Below are 17,017 nucleotides of genomic sequence, written 5' to 3'. Positions count from 1 at the left end.
TTATTTGTTTTAAATAAACATCTAAACCTCCTCCACCCCAGTGTCAGGTGGGTTATAAAATTATAAAGTTATATCAACTATCAATGACCATCTGTACAGGCTTATCAGTTTCAGTGGATCAAATGGCACCACCTCCCCCTCTGCAAGCAATGAGACGTGAAGTTCTTGTCAAAGTCCTGTTGAACAGGATCCTTCTTGGCAGTGAAACAGCGAAGCATGACAACGTGTCACCTGCATACCTGAGCAGGATAAACTGTTCAGACAGTAGATGGATGGAAACGTATAAACACAGATATTAAATGATGATAACTAATGCCAAAGTGCAACATTTTATGATTTCTATAATCACATTAGGTCACATGTGCGCCATGCCCATTCCAGCTGGTGGGGCACACACTCTACGGTACGGGTTATATGAACACTAAAATAATCCATCTGACAGGTGTGGCATATCAAGAGTGCTGATCAGGTGTGCCTCATGAAGAGGGAGCTGGGCTGGAAGGCAAAGCTTTCGATTTACTGGTCCATCTACGTCCCAACTCTCACCTATGGTCATGAGCTCTGGGTAGTGACCGAAAGAATGAGATCATGGATACAAGTGGCCAAAATGAGTTTCCTCCGTGGGGTGGCTGGGCTCAGCCTCAGAGATAGGGTAAGGAGCTCTGACATCCGGAGGGAGCTCGGAGTAGAGTCGCTGCTCCTTCGCGTCGAAAGGGTTCGGTTGAGGTGGTTTGGCCATCTGATCAGGATGCCTCCTGGGCGTCTCCTGAAAGGAGTTCTGACCCTAGAAGAGGACACTCTGGGGGGATTATATATCTCATCTTGCCCTTGGAACGCCTTGGGGTCCTCCAGGAGGAGCTGGAAAGTGTTGCTGGGGAGAGGGACTGGACTGGTCTGGAATACTCTGCTAGGCCTGCTGCGCCAATGACCTGGCTGTTGAAAAATGGATGGATGGAGGTGTGCCTCAGGCAGGTCACAATTAAAAGGCCATTCTTAAATGTGTTTTAGAGTGGCTGTTACTAGTGACACGTTACTGCCCAACACTGAAAAACACGCATTTTAGTAATAACACGTATGTAGTGCTGTCTCTGACAAGATTCAGGTATCTGTTCTGCTTTTCGATTGTAGTCCAAGTAGTCAGCATTGGGCAGTAGCATCACTACAAGTAGCAACATTATTAATTCAACAGCTTTTCTCAGTAGCGTGGTGATGACGTCACTTCTCTCTGAGTCAAACAGCTTTTCAGGTGCAAAGTTAATTAATTGAGCAAGTATTGCGGTAGCTTTCACAGAAGTTAAGAGCTCTTTTTGCTGGGAAAAGCTCTGAGGTGCAGCGGACTCTTTCTTTGTGGAGGTCCAGATAAATGTAAGGAAAATAAAACTGAGGCCAAGTAGTGTGACTGACGCCAGCGACACACCGAGGCATGTAGACGAGGGAAGCACTTCCTCTTGACATCACATACTAATTCTTCAGTTTATTCTACCTGCTGCCTCTGACTGGCTACATTACACGTCAGTCACGTGTCTCACGTCAGTCACGTGTCTCGCCCATAGACTGTATATATTTCATGGATTTGCAGTGGACAGTAGAGAAATAGACACAACAAGGAATGAGAGAAGAGATGAGAGACAGAGGACAGTATTAAGAGGGAAGAGAGGAGACAAGACGTCTTTATGTTCTAATGTCCCCAAAAAAAGAAAAGATTTCATTTCAGTCTGTTATTTTTATTGTTTATATGACTGTCTTTTATTTATTCTGGTTTTATTGAGTGAAAAAAATATATTTTGGAATTCTGCTTTTGAATTACTGATAGAGCCAGACAGCTGACTGAAAGAGGCCGAGACAGAGAAATGCATCTGGCAATTAGCAATATCAAGTTCTCATAGCTTAGCTTGCGACATTTCTCTGGGGGTAACTTCAATGCTGGGGAGCACGGGGCACAACCTAACGCGGGGTATTTTATGTGGTTGCACAGGGTCGATCTTTGTGCTTCTGTCCAGTCGATCACAATACTGCCAAACACTTAGCCGCAAATTCCCACAGAGATTGGATGTGTTTCAGCTGAGTTCAGTTCATCTCACAACCAACTGGCTATGTTAACTTTATATTAGCTTTTTTTTTAAATTAATCTACGTTCGTATAAATTCCAAAATACTTAAAAACCTGATAACTAAAACGTTCGTCATACCACTGGAGGTAAGTGAGAGAACTTGACCTTTCAGCCCCGAGGCCCAGGTGAAGCTGCTGCCAGGTGCAAATGAGAACCATGGGCAAATACAGGATGAAGAATAAGTGCCGTGGCTGTTATCTTTATGATACACATTAATAATTGCTCGCCTGGAAATTTGACTGAACTGGGAACAGATCCAAAACAATCAAATAAAAGAGCCACATGTCAACAGAAATGTGGGACGAACAAAGCACACACCTCAGTGTGGAGGCACGGTCACCCTTACTGGTTGGGACACGCTAGAGTTAACTTGTTATTAACTCACATTAAGTTATCACTGTGCACACACACATAGATATATACAGTCCCTGCATGGGTCCTGAGAGGAACCAGTCGTCTGAGGAAGTTGGGAGAGTTCTCTTCCTCATGGTCATTACTCACGGCGTCCCCCAGGGGTCAGTGTTGGACGCAAATTAGTTTATCCTTTATATTTATGACATATAAAAAGTATCCAGTGTTTTGAAACTGGTATTGTTTGCTGATGATACAAACAATTTCTGTTGACGAGAGTTAACTTCGACTATTGGAGGATATCAGTAGAGAACCCACCCAAACACCACTGATGAACTAACACCCCCCCTCAATATCAACTTTAATCAAATTTTAATGTGAACTAGGCTAAATATCAGTACTACCTTTCTGTATACAGCATGTGGTAGGATTGGCTGGGCCACATTTAAAGGTCAGTCCACCTTAAGAGAGCCTGATTAGGTCTAAATGGGCTCCAGGTGTCGCTCATTCATGCTACTCTGTATACACACTGTGCACCTCCTCAGGCTGCACAGACACTGCTCCTTGTTCCTGTGGTGAGTTAAGTTGAAGTGTTCTTTCAAGCTGGTTTCTTTGCTTCTCTGATTTGTATGTTTTGGTGTCCTGCATGTGGTTTGTAAAATTTATGGACGTTTCAATGTTGTAGGCCAGTGTTTCACATGACGGCCAGCACACTCCCTGGGTTTGATGTCCCTCTTGAAAAGGTGAATGCCTGTTCCTGCCCTAAAGGAGAGCGGATTTAACCCTTTTCATGACTGTTAAGGTAGAACTCATGACACTGTCCTTTAACCTGTTTAATCCCAAATTTTTCCCAGACATAAAAGTGATAACCCTTTGAAATAATCACTCATTATCTTTTTAATTTCCATGGAAGAGTAGGTGAAAAAGTGTGCTTTATGGTCAGTGGGATAATGTGTTGTTTCTGCATCATCAAAAGTCCCATATATCCCAGCTCACACTTGAAACTCTGTCACTGGCAGTTCCCAACATTGCCACTAGAGTGCTCTATCACATGCTAGAGTGATTACTTCACATGTCAGAAACCCTTGTACATACATATATCACCGCTTTGTCAGTGGCCTTTGACATTCACATGACGTGCATGTACAACCGGCAACCTGCCTCCACCCCAGCTCCTCCTTCTCATGCTGTGTCTGACTTATCAATGTCATTTCTGTTTGTCATTGATGCTGCTCTGTTCTATTCCTGGGGGTTCTTTGCTGCTGCTCTCCCTGCTTTAGGCTTTCCATGTAGGCGCATGGAAGGGCAGGGAGGCCCCAAAACAGAGCCATACCCTACAATAATAATAGGCTGTAGTTTGTGGTTCTGTGATTGATTGCAAGATAAATGACCAGAACATCCACACAGGAGTATCACATCAAATAGAGACACACTGGGGAAAAACACTGTGAATTAAACAACACTGTTTTTCACAGCTGTAGGCTGGTCTCCTTCAGGCTTCTTCCATCAGCTCTGAAGTCATTTGAGAGGAAATTAAATTACACCAGCCTCTGTGGAGAGGAGCATTTATATTGATCAGTACTCTCTTATTGACATGACCGAAGATGTTGTTGTCTGCAGGCAGTTTCATGTAGATCCAGCTTTTTCCATCCATTTGCTACAAACGCATCTAATGAAATGTTACGGTAATTGTTTATGAGGAGGGATAAAAATAAAGACGACTGAAATAGGAGCTTAAAGGTCCAGCGTGTAGGATTAGGGTTTTTTTATTGACAAAAATGGAATATTATATTCATAACTTTGTTTTATATTATCTTATAATCACCTGGAACTAAGAATCATTGTGTCTTCGTTACCTTAGAATGAGCTGTTTATATTTACATACGGAGCAGGTCCTCTTCCACGGAGTCTGCCATGTTTCTACAGTAGCCTAGAATGGACAAACCAAACACTGGCTCTAGAATGGGCCAGTCACGTTTTTGCCTTTTCGCCACCGCAGGTAGCAGCCCCTCCATGATGAGCCAAATAACATCGGAAAAACATAGTACTTCTACACACGTCACACAGGACGAGTTTCAGTTGGTTGTAATCCGTAACTTCACTGTTACACGCATCACCAGCCCATTCTCACACCAGGGTCACGAAATACTGCCGCTTTGTCAGTGATTGCGGCGTCAGACGCTGACAACAAAAGCACCTAGGAGCTGAAAGTCCCTATCCACCTTATTCCTGAGGGCGCTACTGTAGAAATGATTATGGGCGCAACTTCCGGTGAGATAGCAGTAAGCTAGTTAGTCCCATAGATTGTCTGTGGTTAGTCCCAGTGGCTACTCTTGGTGGCTAACCGCCAACGCTGGTTCTTTTCCAAAGTAATTTTTCTTCAATTCAGCTTCATGTGTCACTCAGAACAGTTTTTAATAAATTAAAATTAATTTAAAAATTTCTCGGATTAGCTGGGAAACATCACATTTATTCACTTTACTGAATTATGTTAATGTTTGCTGAATGTGTTAGTATCTCTTAATAAGTCATCAGAAACCAGAAGTCATCTTTAGAAGGAGCAGATGTTTACCTTAAGCTAGCTCGGGCCATGTTAAAGTTAACAGTATTTCAATGGAGCAAGCTAACTGCTAGCGTGCGTGGTTGAAAAGAAAAAACCAATGCTTTGAGATGTCTGTCAGAGATGGCAGAGGTATGATCACATAATCCTGTTTGAGCTATAACAGGTGGTGTGTGTTCCACATTTTAGAGTACTGTCAACAAACTGTTAGCATCAGAAATCGCCGGGTTCAGTTCAGCGCTGGAAGTTGCACACATAATTCACACAATGTATCATGGGGGCTAGGAATAAGGTGGATGGATCCAACAAACCTCAGACTTTCACTTGGAAACCCGGTGTTCACTTCTGGTGTGAATGTAGAGCCAAACCGTGATGTTTTTTTCCAAACCTAACCATGTGCTTTTGTTGACGTCCCAGCGTTGGTTGCAGCTTCCTAAACCTCAACAACAGATGCAGGAGGATATCTAGCATCTAATATGTCCATGTGAAAGTCCACTGACAAAGCAACGATATGTGACGACTTGGGATGAGAACGTGTTATAATGGTCCCTCCGTAAATCTGCTTTACTCATGGTCCCTTAAATGTAACATTTAAAAATTAAGATATGAATCAGGCACAAGAAGACACAATGAGGTCCACCTTTTTATTTTTATCTCCCCACCCACAGCGACTCCTGGAGTTAGCATACTTCCCGTAAGCACACACACACACACACTCTCCCTAAATATGCAGATGACATAACTCCGGCCCAGTGGGTCAGACTATAAATAGTGGAGCGACAGAAACCCCCCATGTTTGTTCTCAGTCTGCCCCTGACACTGAACACGAACAACTCATCTGCACGTATCAGATGGTTTTATCTCCTCTCTTTGGTTTTATCATTGTCCTTTTTCGGATCAGAGTGAAAAAGTTCTGCAGTCAAGAAACTGGCTCAAACCTAAAAGTCACGAGTTTGACCTTTTAAATCCCTTTACTGCCTTTGCTCACTCTTGTCCGTCAAATCACTTTGTTAAAACCTTATTTATGGAAAACACTTAAGGTTTCAGTGAGTCCAGTCAGTCCACAGAGTCAAACATTGAGTTGTAGATCGTTGTCGTTTGATTTTCTCTTACATCCAAACATAATTTCTCCTGATTTAAATTCCTAACTGCTTGATAACCTTTTTGTTCGCACTATATTTAATGTGACCTGTCCATCATGTTAACATGATGATGATGTTATTCAAAGGGATAGTTCTGATTTTTTGAAGTGGGGTTGTACAGAGTACTTATCCATGGACAGGGCATTACCTACAGGTGATGACAGTTGGCACACCCCCAGTTTGGAGAAGCAGGCTGCAGTCCAACATGTTAGTTAAGCAATGTACTGCTGTGTTCATGGAGTCAGCAACAAACTCATTTTAGCCACTTAAAAAAAGGTCCCACCTAAAATAATCAACATCCGTTAAAGTGTACGCTAAATTTAGAATATTCCTCCTGAGCTGAGGCATAGAATCCCTTAAAAGGTTTCCATAGTTAAGGAAAAATATGAACTCATTTACCGCGTTAAAAGAGATTTTACAACGGTATTGTTCTGATTATTATTTTAAGAACTTTGCTTATATATGTAATGATAATTGTTCTATCTGTGTGTGGGGTTCCTATGTATGTTTGTTAAATGTTTAAAATCAATAAACATATGTTTAAAAACAGAAAATTATTGTAGGAAGAAGCAACGAATATTAATTCAGTCAAATCTAAAGTGTAAAATCAAAAGCATATCCATCAGGTTGTTCTGGTCGCAGAACACTGTGGTGTGTTAGTTTTTTCATTTATCACCATAAATTTGGTCACGTTGCAGTTAAGATAGAGTCAGACGTACTTAAAGTTTTTTTTTGCCTTGCTTTGGTTGGCTAAGGTATATTGTGCAACGGCCTAAAGATTCCTTAAGTATAAGACAAGGAGAAAACCATAAATACTTAAGGGAAGATTTTAAGGAATCCTTAAGGAGAGACTAAGGGGCTGTACATGTGCCGCGTCTTTAACCGCCTGGAAAACGCAAGGTCAGGTGCTGGGCACTAATTTTGTGCCTTTTTTGTGCCAGCTTTCAAGAGCGCAGTGGCAGGTTGCGTCTGAGGTTGCTAAGTAACCTTAACATTTACAGTATCATAACCTATTTACCTGAACTCCTGAGTGCAGAGCTGATCTTCCTCCAGGTGCTGTTTATAAGTGTGTAGGCCTATCGTCCATGGGACAGATGTAAAGATGACATCACTCTGGTGTTTGAGTGCGCCTGCTGCACATCCTCATTAAAAACAATGAATCTGAGGGTGCAAAGAACGTGGCATGCATACGGCCCCTTAAGGGTATTAACTAGGACTTCTTTAGGTGTTTTGTGCATCCGGCACCTGGATCTTAAGTTATCAGAGACAAAAGGTGAGTGCAGATTAGCAGGTGCTGAGCTAGCAGTCCTTTTCCGACATGCCGAACAGCATTGGAGAAACACTGATTTGTGTTCTCACTAGTTGAAATCACAGGGTTTGTTTGTTTTGGAATAGAAGTGTTCTGAAGGAAGGATGTTGGGCTGTAACAGCTGATTCTTAGGATGGACATTCGCCCTGGTACATTGGTCAGAACGCATTTAAAAGGACCTCAGTATTTGTTAACTGCACTTTATTTTCTTAAGATGAAGGCACAGGGCGCTCATCCAAAAAAAATAAGAAACTTTGACTAGATTTGTGAACCGGTGGTTCTGTAAACAGAAAATGAAAGCATAGCATGTAAGGGATATACTCCCAAGAATTAAAACTCATTTTACAATAAACAAATAATACTTGGATTCACACCAATTAAAACTGTCTTACAAATTCAAAAAAGGCTTAAACTTTTACAAGGTTGCCGCAGTCAAACAGATGCACCAACGTAATATTTAAATGCAATAGGCAGCAGTTCAGGCTGTGAGATAGCACCAAGGAATATTAAACAGTGAAGTAAATCAAATTCCCCTTGCTGCCATGTTATACTGATTAAGCGTGCCCTCTAGTGGCGAAATCCACCGCACCTTTGCGCACATCTTTAGCGCCACTACCGTACAAAACACACTCTAAATTGTCCCATTATCAATTAAACAGTGAAATGACAGGGAAACTAAAATATGCAGACACTTATATCACTTAAAGAAGATTGCAGGAGAAATTGGTTTGACAGTTAGCATTATCGACTGCTCCAAGACCGCACAAATTAGCAAGAGCTAAAACTGAAACACAGCATACACATACTCCGATCAGCCAAAACATTAAAACCAATGGTGAAGTGAATAACACTGATCATTTCATTACAATGCAATGTTCTGCTTGGAAACCTGCTGCTCAGTAATGGCACGAGGAATGTGACAAAGGGCTCAAGGCATCGACCTTGACCCCAATCTGATCGAGCATCTGTGGGACAAATCGGTGCCCCAAAGGTCCTTTGTCCGGGCCTCGACAGGCCAGAGATAAGTCTGATCTACAGTGGGGCTTCTGATCTGTTGAGGCATGGAGACAGGACTTCTGGAGGTGTCCTGTGTTGTCTGGCACCAAGGTGTTGTTGATGGATCCTTTGAGTCCTGTGGAGTGTGAGGTAAGGTACCGGCATGCCCAATGGATGTTCAGTCAGATTGGGATCTGGGGAATTTGGAGGCCAGGTTGACGCCTTGAGCTCTTAGTCATGTCCCCCAGGCCATTCCTGTGGATACTTCAGCTCCTCCTGAAACCTCCTGAACAATGAACACTGAAGGAATTCTAACCGGGAGTAGTTTCAGCTGGTTGCAATCTGCAGTCCTCACCACTAGATGCCACTAAATCCCCCTAAATCTTACACACTGTAAGTAAATGTACTCTGTTACACTCCACCGCTGGTTGCAGGGTCGTAGTGCCATGGCAACCAGGGTGTGGCCACGCCCTTATTTAGCTTGAAGAGCTGATGTATTTTCAAACATGTGACTTGTTCATTCATATTTCCCCTTTAAAACAACACTGTCCTCTTGTCTTGTATCACCGTCGTCTGTCTCTCCTGCTGCAGCAAATCTGCATCGACAAGCACATTTTCCCCGACACACTCTTGCCCTTTGTTAGTGTGTGTGTGTGTGTGTGTGTGTGTGTGTGTGTGTGTGTGTGTGTGTGTGTGTGTGTGTGTGTGTGTGTGTGTGTGTTAGAGAGACAGAGCTCCCCACGTGTGTTGGTTTAAGTTGGCAGAGTTTGGATTGTTGATTGTGCGCAGGCATGTGTGACCCAAAAAATAAAGGCCACTGTGTGAAAACTGTGTGTGTGTGTGTGTGTGTGTGTTTTGCTGGCCCTTTAAACCAGTTGTGATTGAAGGGACAGTGTGTGTGTGTGTGTGTGTGTGTGTGTGTGTGTGTGTGTGTGTGTGTGTGTGTGTGTGCATGAGTCAGCTGGTGCACCATGCTTGCTCTGTGAGTGTGTGTGTGAGTGAGAGAGAGAGAGAGAGAGAGAGAGAGAGAGAGAGAGAGACAGAGAGAGACCAGGGGGGACAGCTGAGCGCTGCAGCTCTGCTCTCCGTCTCTGTTCGTCCTCTGTGTCTCTCGTCCACTCTTTCTCATTTTAAGGATATTTTTCGGATATACTGACGCCCATATATGGAGCTCACTGTGTCTGGTGGTGGGATTTGACAGAGTTCTGCAGTGTGTGTGTGTGTGTGTGTGTGTGTGTGAGCCATGCTGCGTGTGTTCATTCTGTGTGCAGAGCGTCTGCAAACGCCGGACGACGACATCAGTGATGCCTACTGCACCGTCACCTATGAAGGTAGGGACAGTGTGTGTGTCTGTGTGTTTCTGTCTGTGTGTGTGTGTGTGTGTGTGTGTGTCTGTGAATAGAAAGAGATTGTTTCAGAGGGGAGAAGAGATAAAGTCCATGTTCAAAGACTCGGATGGCACATTATTGATCTAAACCCTCAGCCCCACCTCCTCCACTCTGTAACAGCTGAGGTTATTATTGGAAAGTCTCCACCGGCCGTCTGTCATGGCCTCCAGTCTGTTTTGGGGTGGGGCGGAGAGACAGAAAGAGAAGGATAGAAGAAGAGGGAAGAGAGGTGGAGAGATGTGATGATGGAAACAAGTGCTGGAAGTACATATACTCAATTACTGTTCTTAAGTACAAATTTGAGGTACTTGAGTATTTTCCTGTTGTTGTTTTTTTTGCACACAAAACCTACAACAATGTAAAACCAAACACTTAGTACACTGTCAACCAACAACTATTTCAATGTCAATAAAATATTCATGGTTCCAGCTTCTCCAATGTAAATATTTGCTGCTTTTGATAATGTTAATAATTGTAATGTATCAGTAAAAGGTGTCACACGTTTCGCCCGTGTCCTCTTCAGGTTCGCTCAACAGAATCATTCTCAATTTGAGATGACGTTTTGAGGGAAATAATCATTGGTTGATAGTTCAAAATGAGCTCCACCTCAACCAACTAGAGCAGTAAAATCCAGCCATCCATTGTCAGTTTCGGCAAACATCAGATATGGTGCAGTTGCATATTATTATGTAGTGAATACGCTGAAACTAATGAATGTTTCAACAATGCTGTGGTTAACGTGTAGTTAGGTTTAGGCACAAAAATCACTTGGTTATGGTTTAGAAAAGAATATAAAGTTTTGGCTTGAAATACCCAGTTTTGGTAGCACAATCCCCGCTAGAAAGGCAGCAATGTCTTGGTTGAAAACAACCACTTTCATGGCACAATCCTGGAAGGAAACACAGCGATGAGTCACAAAAGCCCCGTTTCCACCTAGCAGTACGGTTCAGCTCAGTTTGGTACGCTTTTTTTCCATTTCCCCCTGAAAAGTTGTGGATGGTACCAATGGAACCGTTCCGTACCGTCCCCATGTTTGGTCCCCTCTCTGTTGGGGTACCTAGCACACAGATGTGGTACTAAAGGTGGAGCTGTGAACACTGCAGTCTGATTGGTCAGTAGAGGACGGTCACTCTGCTCAGGGCTGAGTTGTGTCTGGTTTTGAGGCTCATGTAACCACTGTTCATACTGTGGAGAGTTCTATTAGTAAACTGTAACTATAAAATGAAAGGATGTTTTGCTGCCTCTCACAGCAGCTGGAGTCTGAGAGAAAATAACTTCATTCACTGGGCCGACTGCCGGAGACTTTTAAGGTGGAACGTTAACTTGTAATGTTACTCAGTGCATGAGCTGATGACGTGAATCCATCAGCACACCTTAAATTTCACTGTGACAACTTTGACCATCACTTTAGTTTGTATATGACACACACTTTTAATAATGAGTGGATCTTCAAGTGTTTATATAAATTAATTTTGATCGGATTATGTGAACTGTATATATTCTAATCCTCACTCAGAGAAAAGAAAGCATCATGGAGTGTTGTTCCTGTGGGCTACAGCAACACTAAACCCCTGAGCTTGCCTGAGAAGGACTAAATGCACAAAGCTGCTATTTTTAAATATCCCATGTAGAGAGACTCTCACTGCAGCCTGTTTTATTTTGTTCTCAAAATGTCGGTGTGCAGCCTCGTTCTGTGGACGATGAACCAGGTGCAGACTGAAGGAGGAAATACAGTGACTGCTGGACGGAGCAGAGAGTGACAACAACCCCGCCCACATTTAAGAGGACTGTTTGCAGTGGAAACGCTAGGGTCTAGGTACCATGTCTGAAGGGTTACTTTTGGTTACGAAGGTACCATACTGAAAGTGTCTGGTGAATACTGGACTAAACAGACAACCGGTTTAGTTGTTTGTTGGTCTTGAACAGTTATCTGCAGCTTTATAAACACTGATATGATACGTATAAAAAGTACAAATGTAACATGTTCATGGTTTGTAGAAACGTACAGTGCCAACATCTTCCTCTGGCAACTGACCTAATAAATTTCCGCTTTAACATGAATGCATAAGCACTAATGCTCTAATGATATTACATATAATGGTACATAGGGACACTTTTATACTTTTAATACTTGAAGTATATTTTCCTGATTTACACTTACATACTTTTACTGTAATACCATTTACAACGCAGAGTTTTTACTTGTAACAGAGTATCTTGACAGTGTAGTATTCGTGCTTTCACTTCAGTAAAGGATCTGAGTACTTTCTCCACCGCTGCCTAAAACAGGAGATGTCATGACAGAGAGGGCTGTTGTGTCAGTGTTATGGGGAGATGTGTGTGTCTCCAGTAAAGCATGGATGTGTTTATACTATAGTTACCGCTGTTCTTTCAGCACAGGTTTATCCTCTGAGGCCTCTCTCTCATACTCCTGGTGTGTCAGTCGTGCCCTCACTGGTTCAGCTGTGGCTTTGGTCCAGGTCTGACTGGACTTTAGCAGCTGACGCAGCTGTTATATTACATTATGTATTAGTGTATTTAACTTTCTCGTTTTCTCTTGTTTTACTCTCTTTTGTAGTTTTTCAGTTAGACTACAAAAACAGACTGTGTTAGTAGTACAGTACAGTAAAGTACAACAGTAGAGTACAGCGTGTGTGTGTGTGTGTGTGTGTAGACGAAACAGAGTTGAGTTTTCTAACCAACAGAAAGTGTGTCATGAACTCATGACACTTTGTCTTGCTGCACAAACGTTTCCCTGTGTAATGTGGGGCAGCGCCTGCAGTGTGTCTCCACACACAACCCTGCACTTCTTTATGTGTTAGGACCCACATTAACACCAGGCATTTCCTCGCCCAGGGGTCGAAAACTTAGATTTTTTATTTTTTTTTTGTCAGATATGCAGTGATGATTGTTGGGTAATATGTATGTTGATGTCTAATTTCAAGTCTCTATTTGCGTTGAGACAATACATGCACGATAGCATACACTAGGGCCCATTATAATAGTGTGCACTGAGGCCCATAGTAGCTTTCTTACGCCACTGGGTCCGCCCAAAGCTGAACAAAATGTCCTCACTCTCAAAACTCAAATTGGTTCTCACAGAGATAGACGTATAAGTAAGTCCACTCAGAAATCAGTACTTTCTGTTGCCATGGTCTACTGTGGCATGATGTGCCTTTGCCAAGTAGGACATGCTCTTGGATCAACATCCCATATCGTATTCCTGGACCATCACAACCAATCACAGCCCTCTGACATCATCTGTGTGCTGCTGTGCTTCTTTTTAAATTCCTTAGTGCTTCTTCAGGGCTAAGCTAGTTTAATTGATGAGTAATCCTCAGTAACACTGAACAAAGACCTTGTTAGCTACTGCATGGTTAGCGAGTTAGCTTGCTAACTAGGTAGGTTAGGCTAACGAGTAAACTTGCTGATAGACTAGAATATTAGTGAGTTAGCTTGCTAACAAGGTAGGTTAGGCTAACGAGTAAACTTGCTGATAGACTAGAATATTAGCGACTTAGCTTGCTAACTAGGTAGGCTATACGAATGAGTAAACTTGCTGATAGACTAGAATATTAGCGAGTTAGCTTGCTAACAAGGTAGGCTGTACGAATGAATATTAGCGAGTTAGCTTGCTAACAAGGTAGGCTGTACGAATGAGTAAACTTGCTGATAGACTAGAATATTAGCGAGTTAGCTTGCTAACTAGGTAGGCTATACGAATGAGTAAACTTGCTGATAGACTAGAATATTAGCAAGTTAGCTTGCTAACTAGGTAGGCTGTACGAATGAGTAAACTTGCTGATGGACTAGAATATTAGTGAGTTAGCTTGCTAACAAGGTAGGTTAGGCTAACGAGTAAACTTGCTGATAGACTAGAATATTAGCGAGTTAGCTTGCTAACAAGGTAGGCTGTACGAATGAGTAAACTTGCTGATGGACTAGAATATTAGCAAGTTAGCTTGCTAACAAGGTAGGCTATACAAACGAGTAAACTTGCTGATAGACTAGAATATTAGCAAGTTAGCTTGCTAACAAGGTAAGCTATACAAATGAGTAAACTTGCTGATAGACTAGAATATTAGTTAGGTAGCTTGCTAACAAGGTAGGCTATGCTGACAACTAAATTTGCTGATAGACTAGAATATTAGTGAGTTAGCTTGCTAACTAGGTAGGCTATGCTAATAAGAAAGCTTGCCAATAGGCTACAATATTTTTTATTAGCATTAAGAGAAAAGGATAATGTCAGTTTGCAGTTGCAAAGACCTATGAAGGATACATTTTCCCTCCTTTTTAATAAATTATTCAAAGCTATTTTTTTTGCAAGATTACTGCACTCATGTTGCTCCAGAACCATCATCATCATCATCATCATCATCATCATCATCATCTTTATCCTGCATAATTAGTTTGATCCAGGACCAACAACATCATGTTGAGCCTGGATAATGTGTTTATGTTGATGATGAATAGAGTTGCTGATGTTGATCCAGAACCGTCACTGCTATGTTGATGTCGACATAATTATCCGTGATGATGATGATGATGATGATGATGATGATGGTCCTGGATAAACCTAACCAAATCTATCCACAATCTACTTGGAAAAAAGGAGGGAAAATGTGTTAATAGCAGGAATTTGCAACTTTAAAAAAAATGCATTTATCCTTACTTTGTTAGTAAACAATATTTTAACCTATTGGAAAGCTTCCTTGTTAGCATACTCTACCTAGTTATCAAAGCTAACTTGCTAATATTCTTGTCGATCGGCAAGTTTACTCATTAGCATAGCCAACCCAGTTAGCAAGCTAACTCGCTAACCCTGCAGTAGCTCACAAGGTTTTTGTTCAGTGTTACTGAGGAGTTTGTTTTAATTGTATTGACGTTAATTTTTTTGGGCTCTGAAGAAGCACAAAGGAATTTTGAAAGAGGCACAGGAGCAGCACACTGATGATGTCAGAGGGCTGTGATTGGTTGATTGCAATAATGGTCCAGGAGAAAAGCCTCCATTGCTGCTGATCAGTGGGACATAAATCTGTCTGTGATCCATCACATCACAGAGCAGTTGTATATTATCTGCAGGGTTGGTCAGCTTCTCCTCTCAGGCTGACATCTGATATTTAGTCTGTTTGAACCTGGCAGCTGAAAGCCAAATGCTTCCTCTGCTGCTCTGAAAACTGCTGCATCATTTCTTCCACTCAGAGTCTATAACATTTAAATGCTCGGAGGATCTGGAAGTATTAAAGATCTGTATCTCTCAAATCAGAAGAGCAAATATGGAGGACAGTATAACTGTTCACTCTTTCTTTGTTTTTTGTCTCTTAACATACAATAGATTGCTGCCTTTGCTCTGAGCCAAATACTGATCCTGAAATTGCTGCAGCATGTTAGTTGCAGTCGATTTTATTTCAATCAAAAGAGGCTCATTCTGAGAGAAAAGAATATTTACATGTGCACATACTGTAGGTATAAGAAATGTGAAAAGTCTTTGGTGATTAGACCTCATTGTGATGTCATCAGTTCCAGGAGGATGGTGAAGCAGCAACACATTTGTTTGGTCATGGACTTTCCACATCCAGAAACGACGTGCAAGGTACCCTGGGTGCGTTGGTTGTTGACGTTCTGGGACGCCGTGTTACATGCGTTATCTTCTTTCAAAATACACTTCTGTTTTCACAGGAAATGTACAGTTTATATACAGTCTCTTTCAAAATAAAGGCACTACATCGGTACAACACAGCAAATTGTGTTTGTTTTCCTTCACTGACTCAGACTTTTGCCACTTTAACTTTCATCCGTGTCCTGCCGCGTTTCCCCCCGAGGCCGCCGGGCATCGCTAAACTACAACCGCAACTGGCCGCATGTCATGCTGACGTCAAAGGACACCTTTTTTTCGTTGATTTCTGACGCCACAAGTCACTGCCCAAGCGCCGGATTTCGACAACTTTGGCTCGGTAAAGACGTAGTAGATAAGGGAACTCCCCCTATGGCGTCTAGACGCTGTAAACGGTGGTGATGAGATGAGATGGAGAGGGAGCTGAGGATGTGGATGTGAAGAAGAGTGGGCTTTTGCCAACATGCTGATAATATCGGTACGGTGTCGGCCAATATCTGCCTTATAATTAACTATAAGAATCAGCCAACATACCCATAATATAGGTACATTAACGGTATCAGCCAATATTGGCTTTAAGATAATATATTGGAATGAGCCAGCGTGCCGATAATATCGGCAACATATTGGCAAAAAACCCACGATCATGCGTCAACACGGTCAACATGTTTTCATCAGGATCATGCAGTCAGTCTGGTTATCACTTCATGTGCGGCTGGCTGCATTATTACGACACAGTGTCTGTACATACAGCAGAGATAATCAGTTATAACGCCTGAAGCTCAGATGAGACCGAGGATAAATCAATTATCTTCAAACACACACTGTCCAGACCTACTGAACTTTTATTTGAACTCCAGTCACCATCACAAGATTCCCAAAGATATGATCCTTACATGTCAGGCTGTATTATCACAGTGTAATGTGTATGATACGATGCGCGAGACGTCCTGAACTTTCCATTTGATGTAAGAGTACAACCATCAAAACAGACAGTGTTACATGTAAGGGACTTGAAAATAAACACAACTTTTAAGCTATTTAAGGGGAAATTTAAGGGAGCCAAGTGGAAAATGTGGGTTCAAATGATAGAAGAAGAGAAAAAGATGCAGATGCAAATCACATTGGTTATCTTAAAGCACATCAGGAAAAGCCAAAACTGCAGGGTTTATTTTCTAAAGATAATGTTTATTGTTTGGAGGTTGGACTCACTGAGATTAGATCTTTTCCTCCCGTCTGTCTTTAGTTTCCTTTTGTTTTCCTTTGGATGTCTTGGTAAACCTGAGCATGTTGTGTGTAGTTTGCTGACGTTAAATTACAGATTTTTTGACATTCACATTTTCTTATATTTTGCTAAATTGACCCTTTTCTTTCCCTTAACCCGACGCCTTCAACCCTTTGAATGCTTAGCATTTTTTTTTGTTTTGTTTTGTTTTTTCAAAAACATGGGGCAAAGATGCAATGAGCAAAGCATTTATAGATTTAGATTTAGATTTTTATTTTTTAAGATGGGGGGGGGGGGGGGGGGGCTATGGGGACAACAAAAT

At 42.0% G+C, this 17,017-nt stretch overlaps 1 protein-coding gene across 3 annotated transcripts in view; it reads left to right on the top strand.

Moving 5' to 3' along the window:
• Window positions 1-9,545: 9,545 nt before the first annotated feature.
• Window positions 9,546-17,017, top strand: part of dysf (dysferlin, limb girdle muscular dystrophy 2B (autosomal recessive)) — a 155,194-nt gene continuing 147,722 nt past the window's right edge. For all 3 annotated transcript variants that reach the window (XM_050067920.1, XM_050067919.1, XM_050067918.1), the window contains exon 1: window positions 9,546-9,799. In XM_050067920.1, coding sequence (XP_049923877.1) covers window positions 9,712-9,799 — 88 coding nt within the window. In that variant the 5' untranslated portion in view covers window positions 9,546-9,711. The remainder of the gene's footprint in view (window positions 9,800-17,017) is intronic.

Source organism: Epinephelus moara, chromosome 17, assembly GCF_006386435.1.
Source record: "Epinephelus moara isolate mb chromosome 17, YSFRI_EMoa_1.0, whole genome shotgun sequence".
NCBI lineage: Eukaryota > Metazoa > Chordata > Actinopteri > Perciformes > Serranidae > Epinephelus > Epinephelus moara.
Note: the sequence above shows the minus strand (reverse complement) of the source record. Positions and strands in the feature narration are given on the sequence as shown.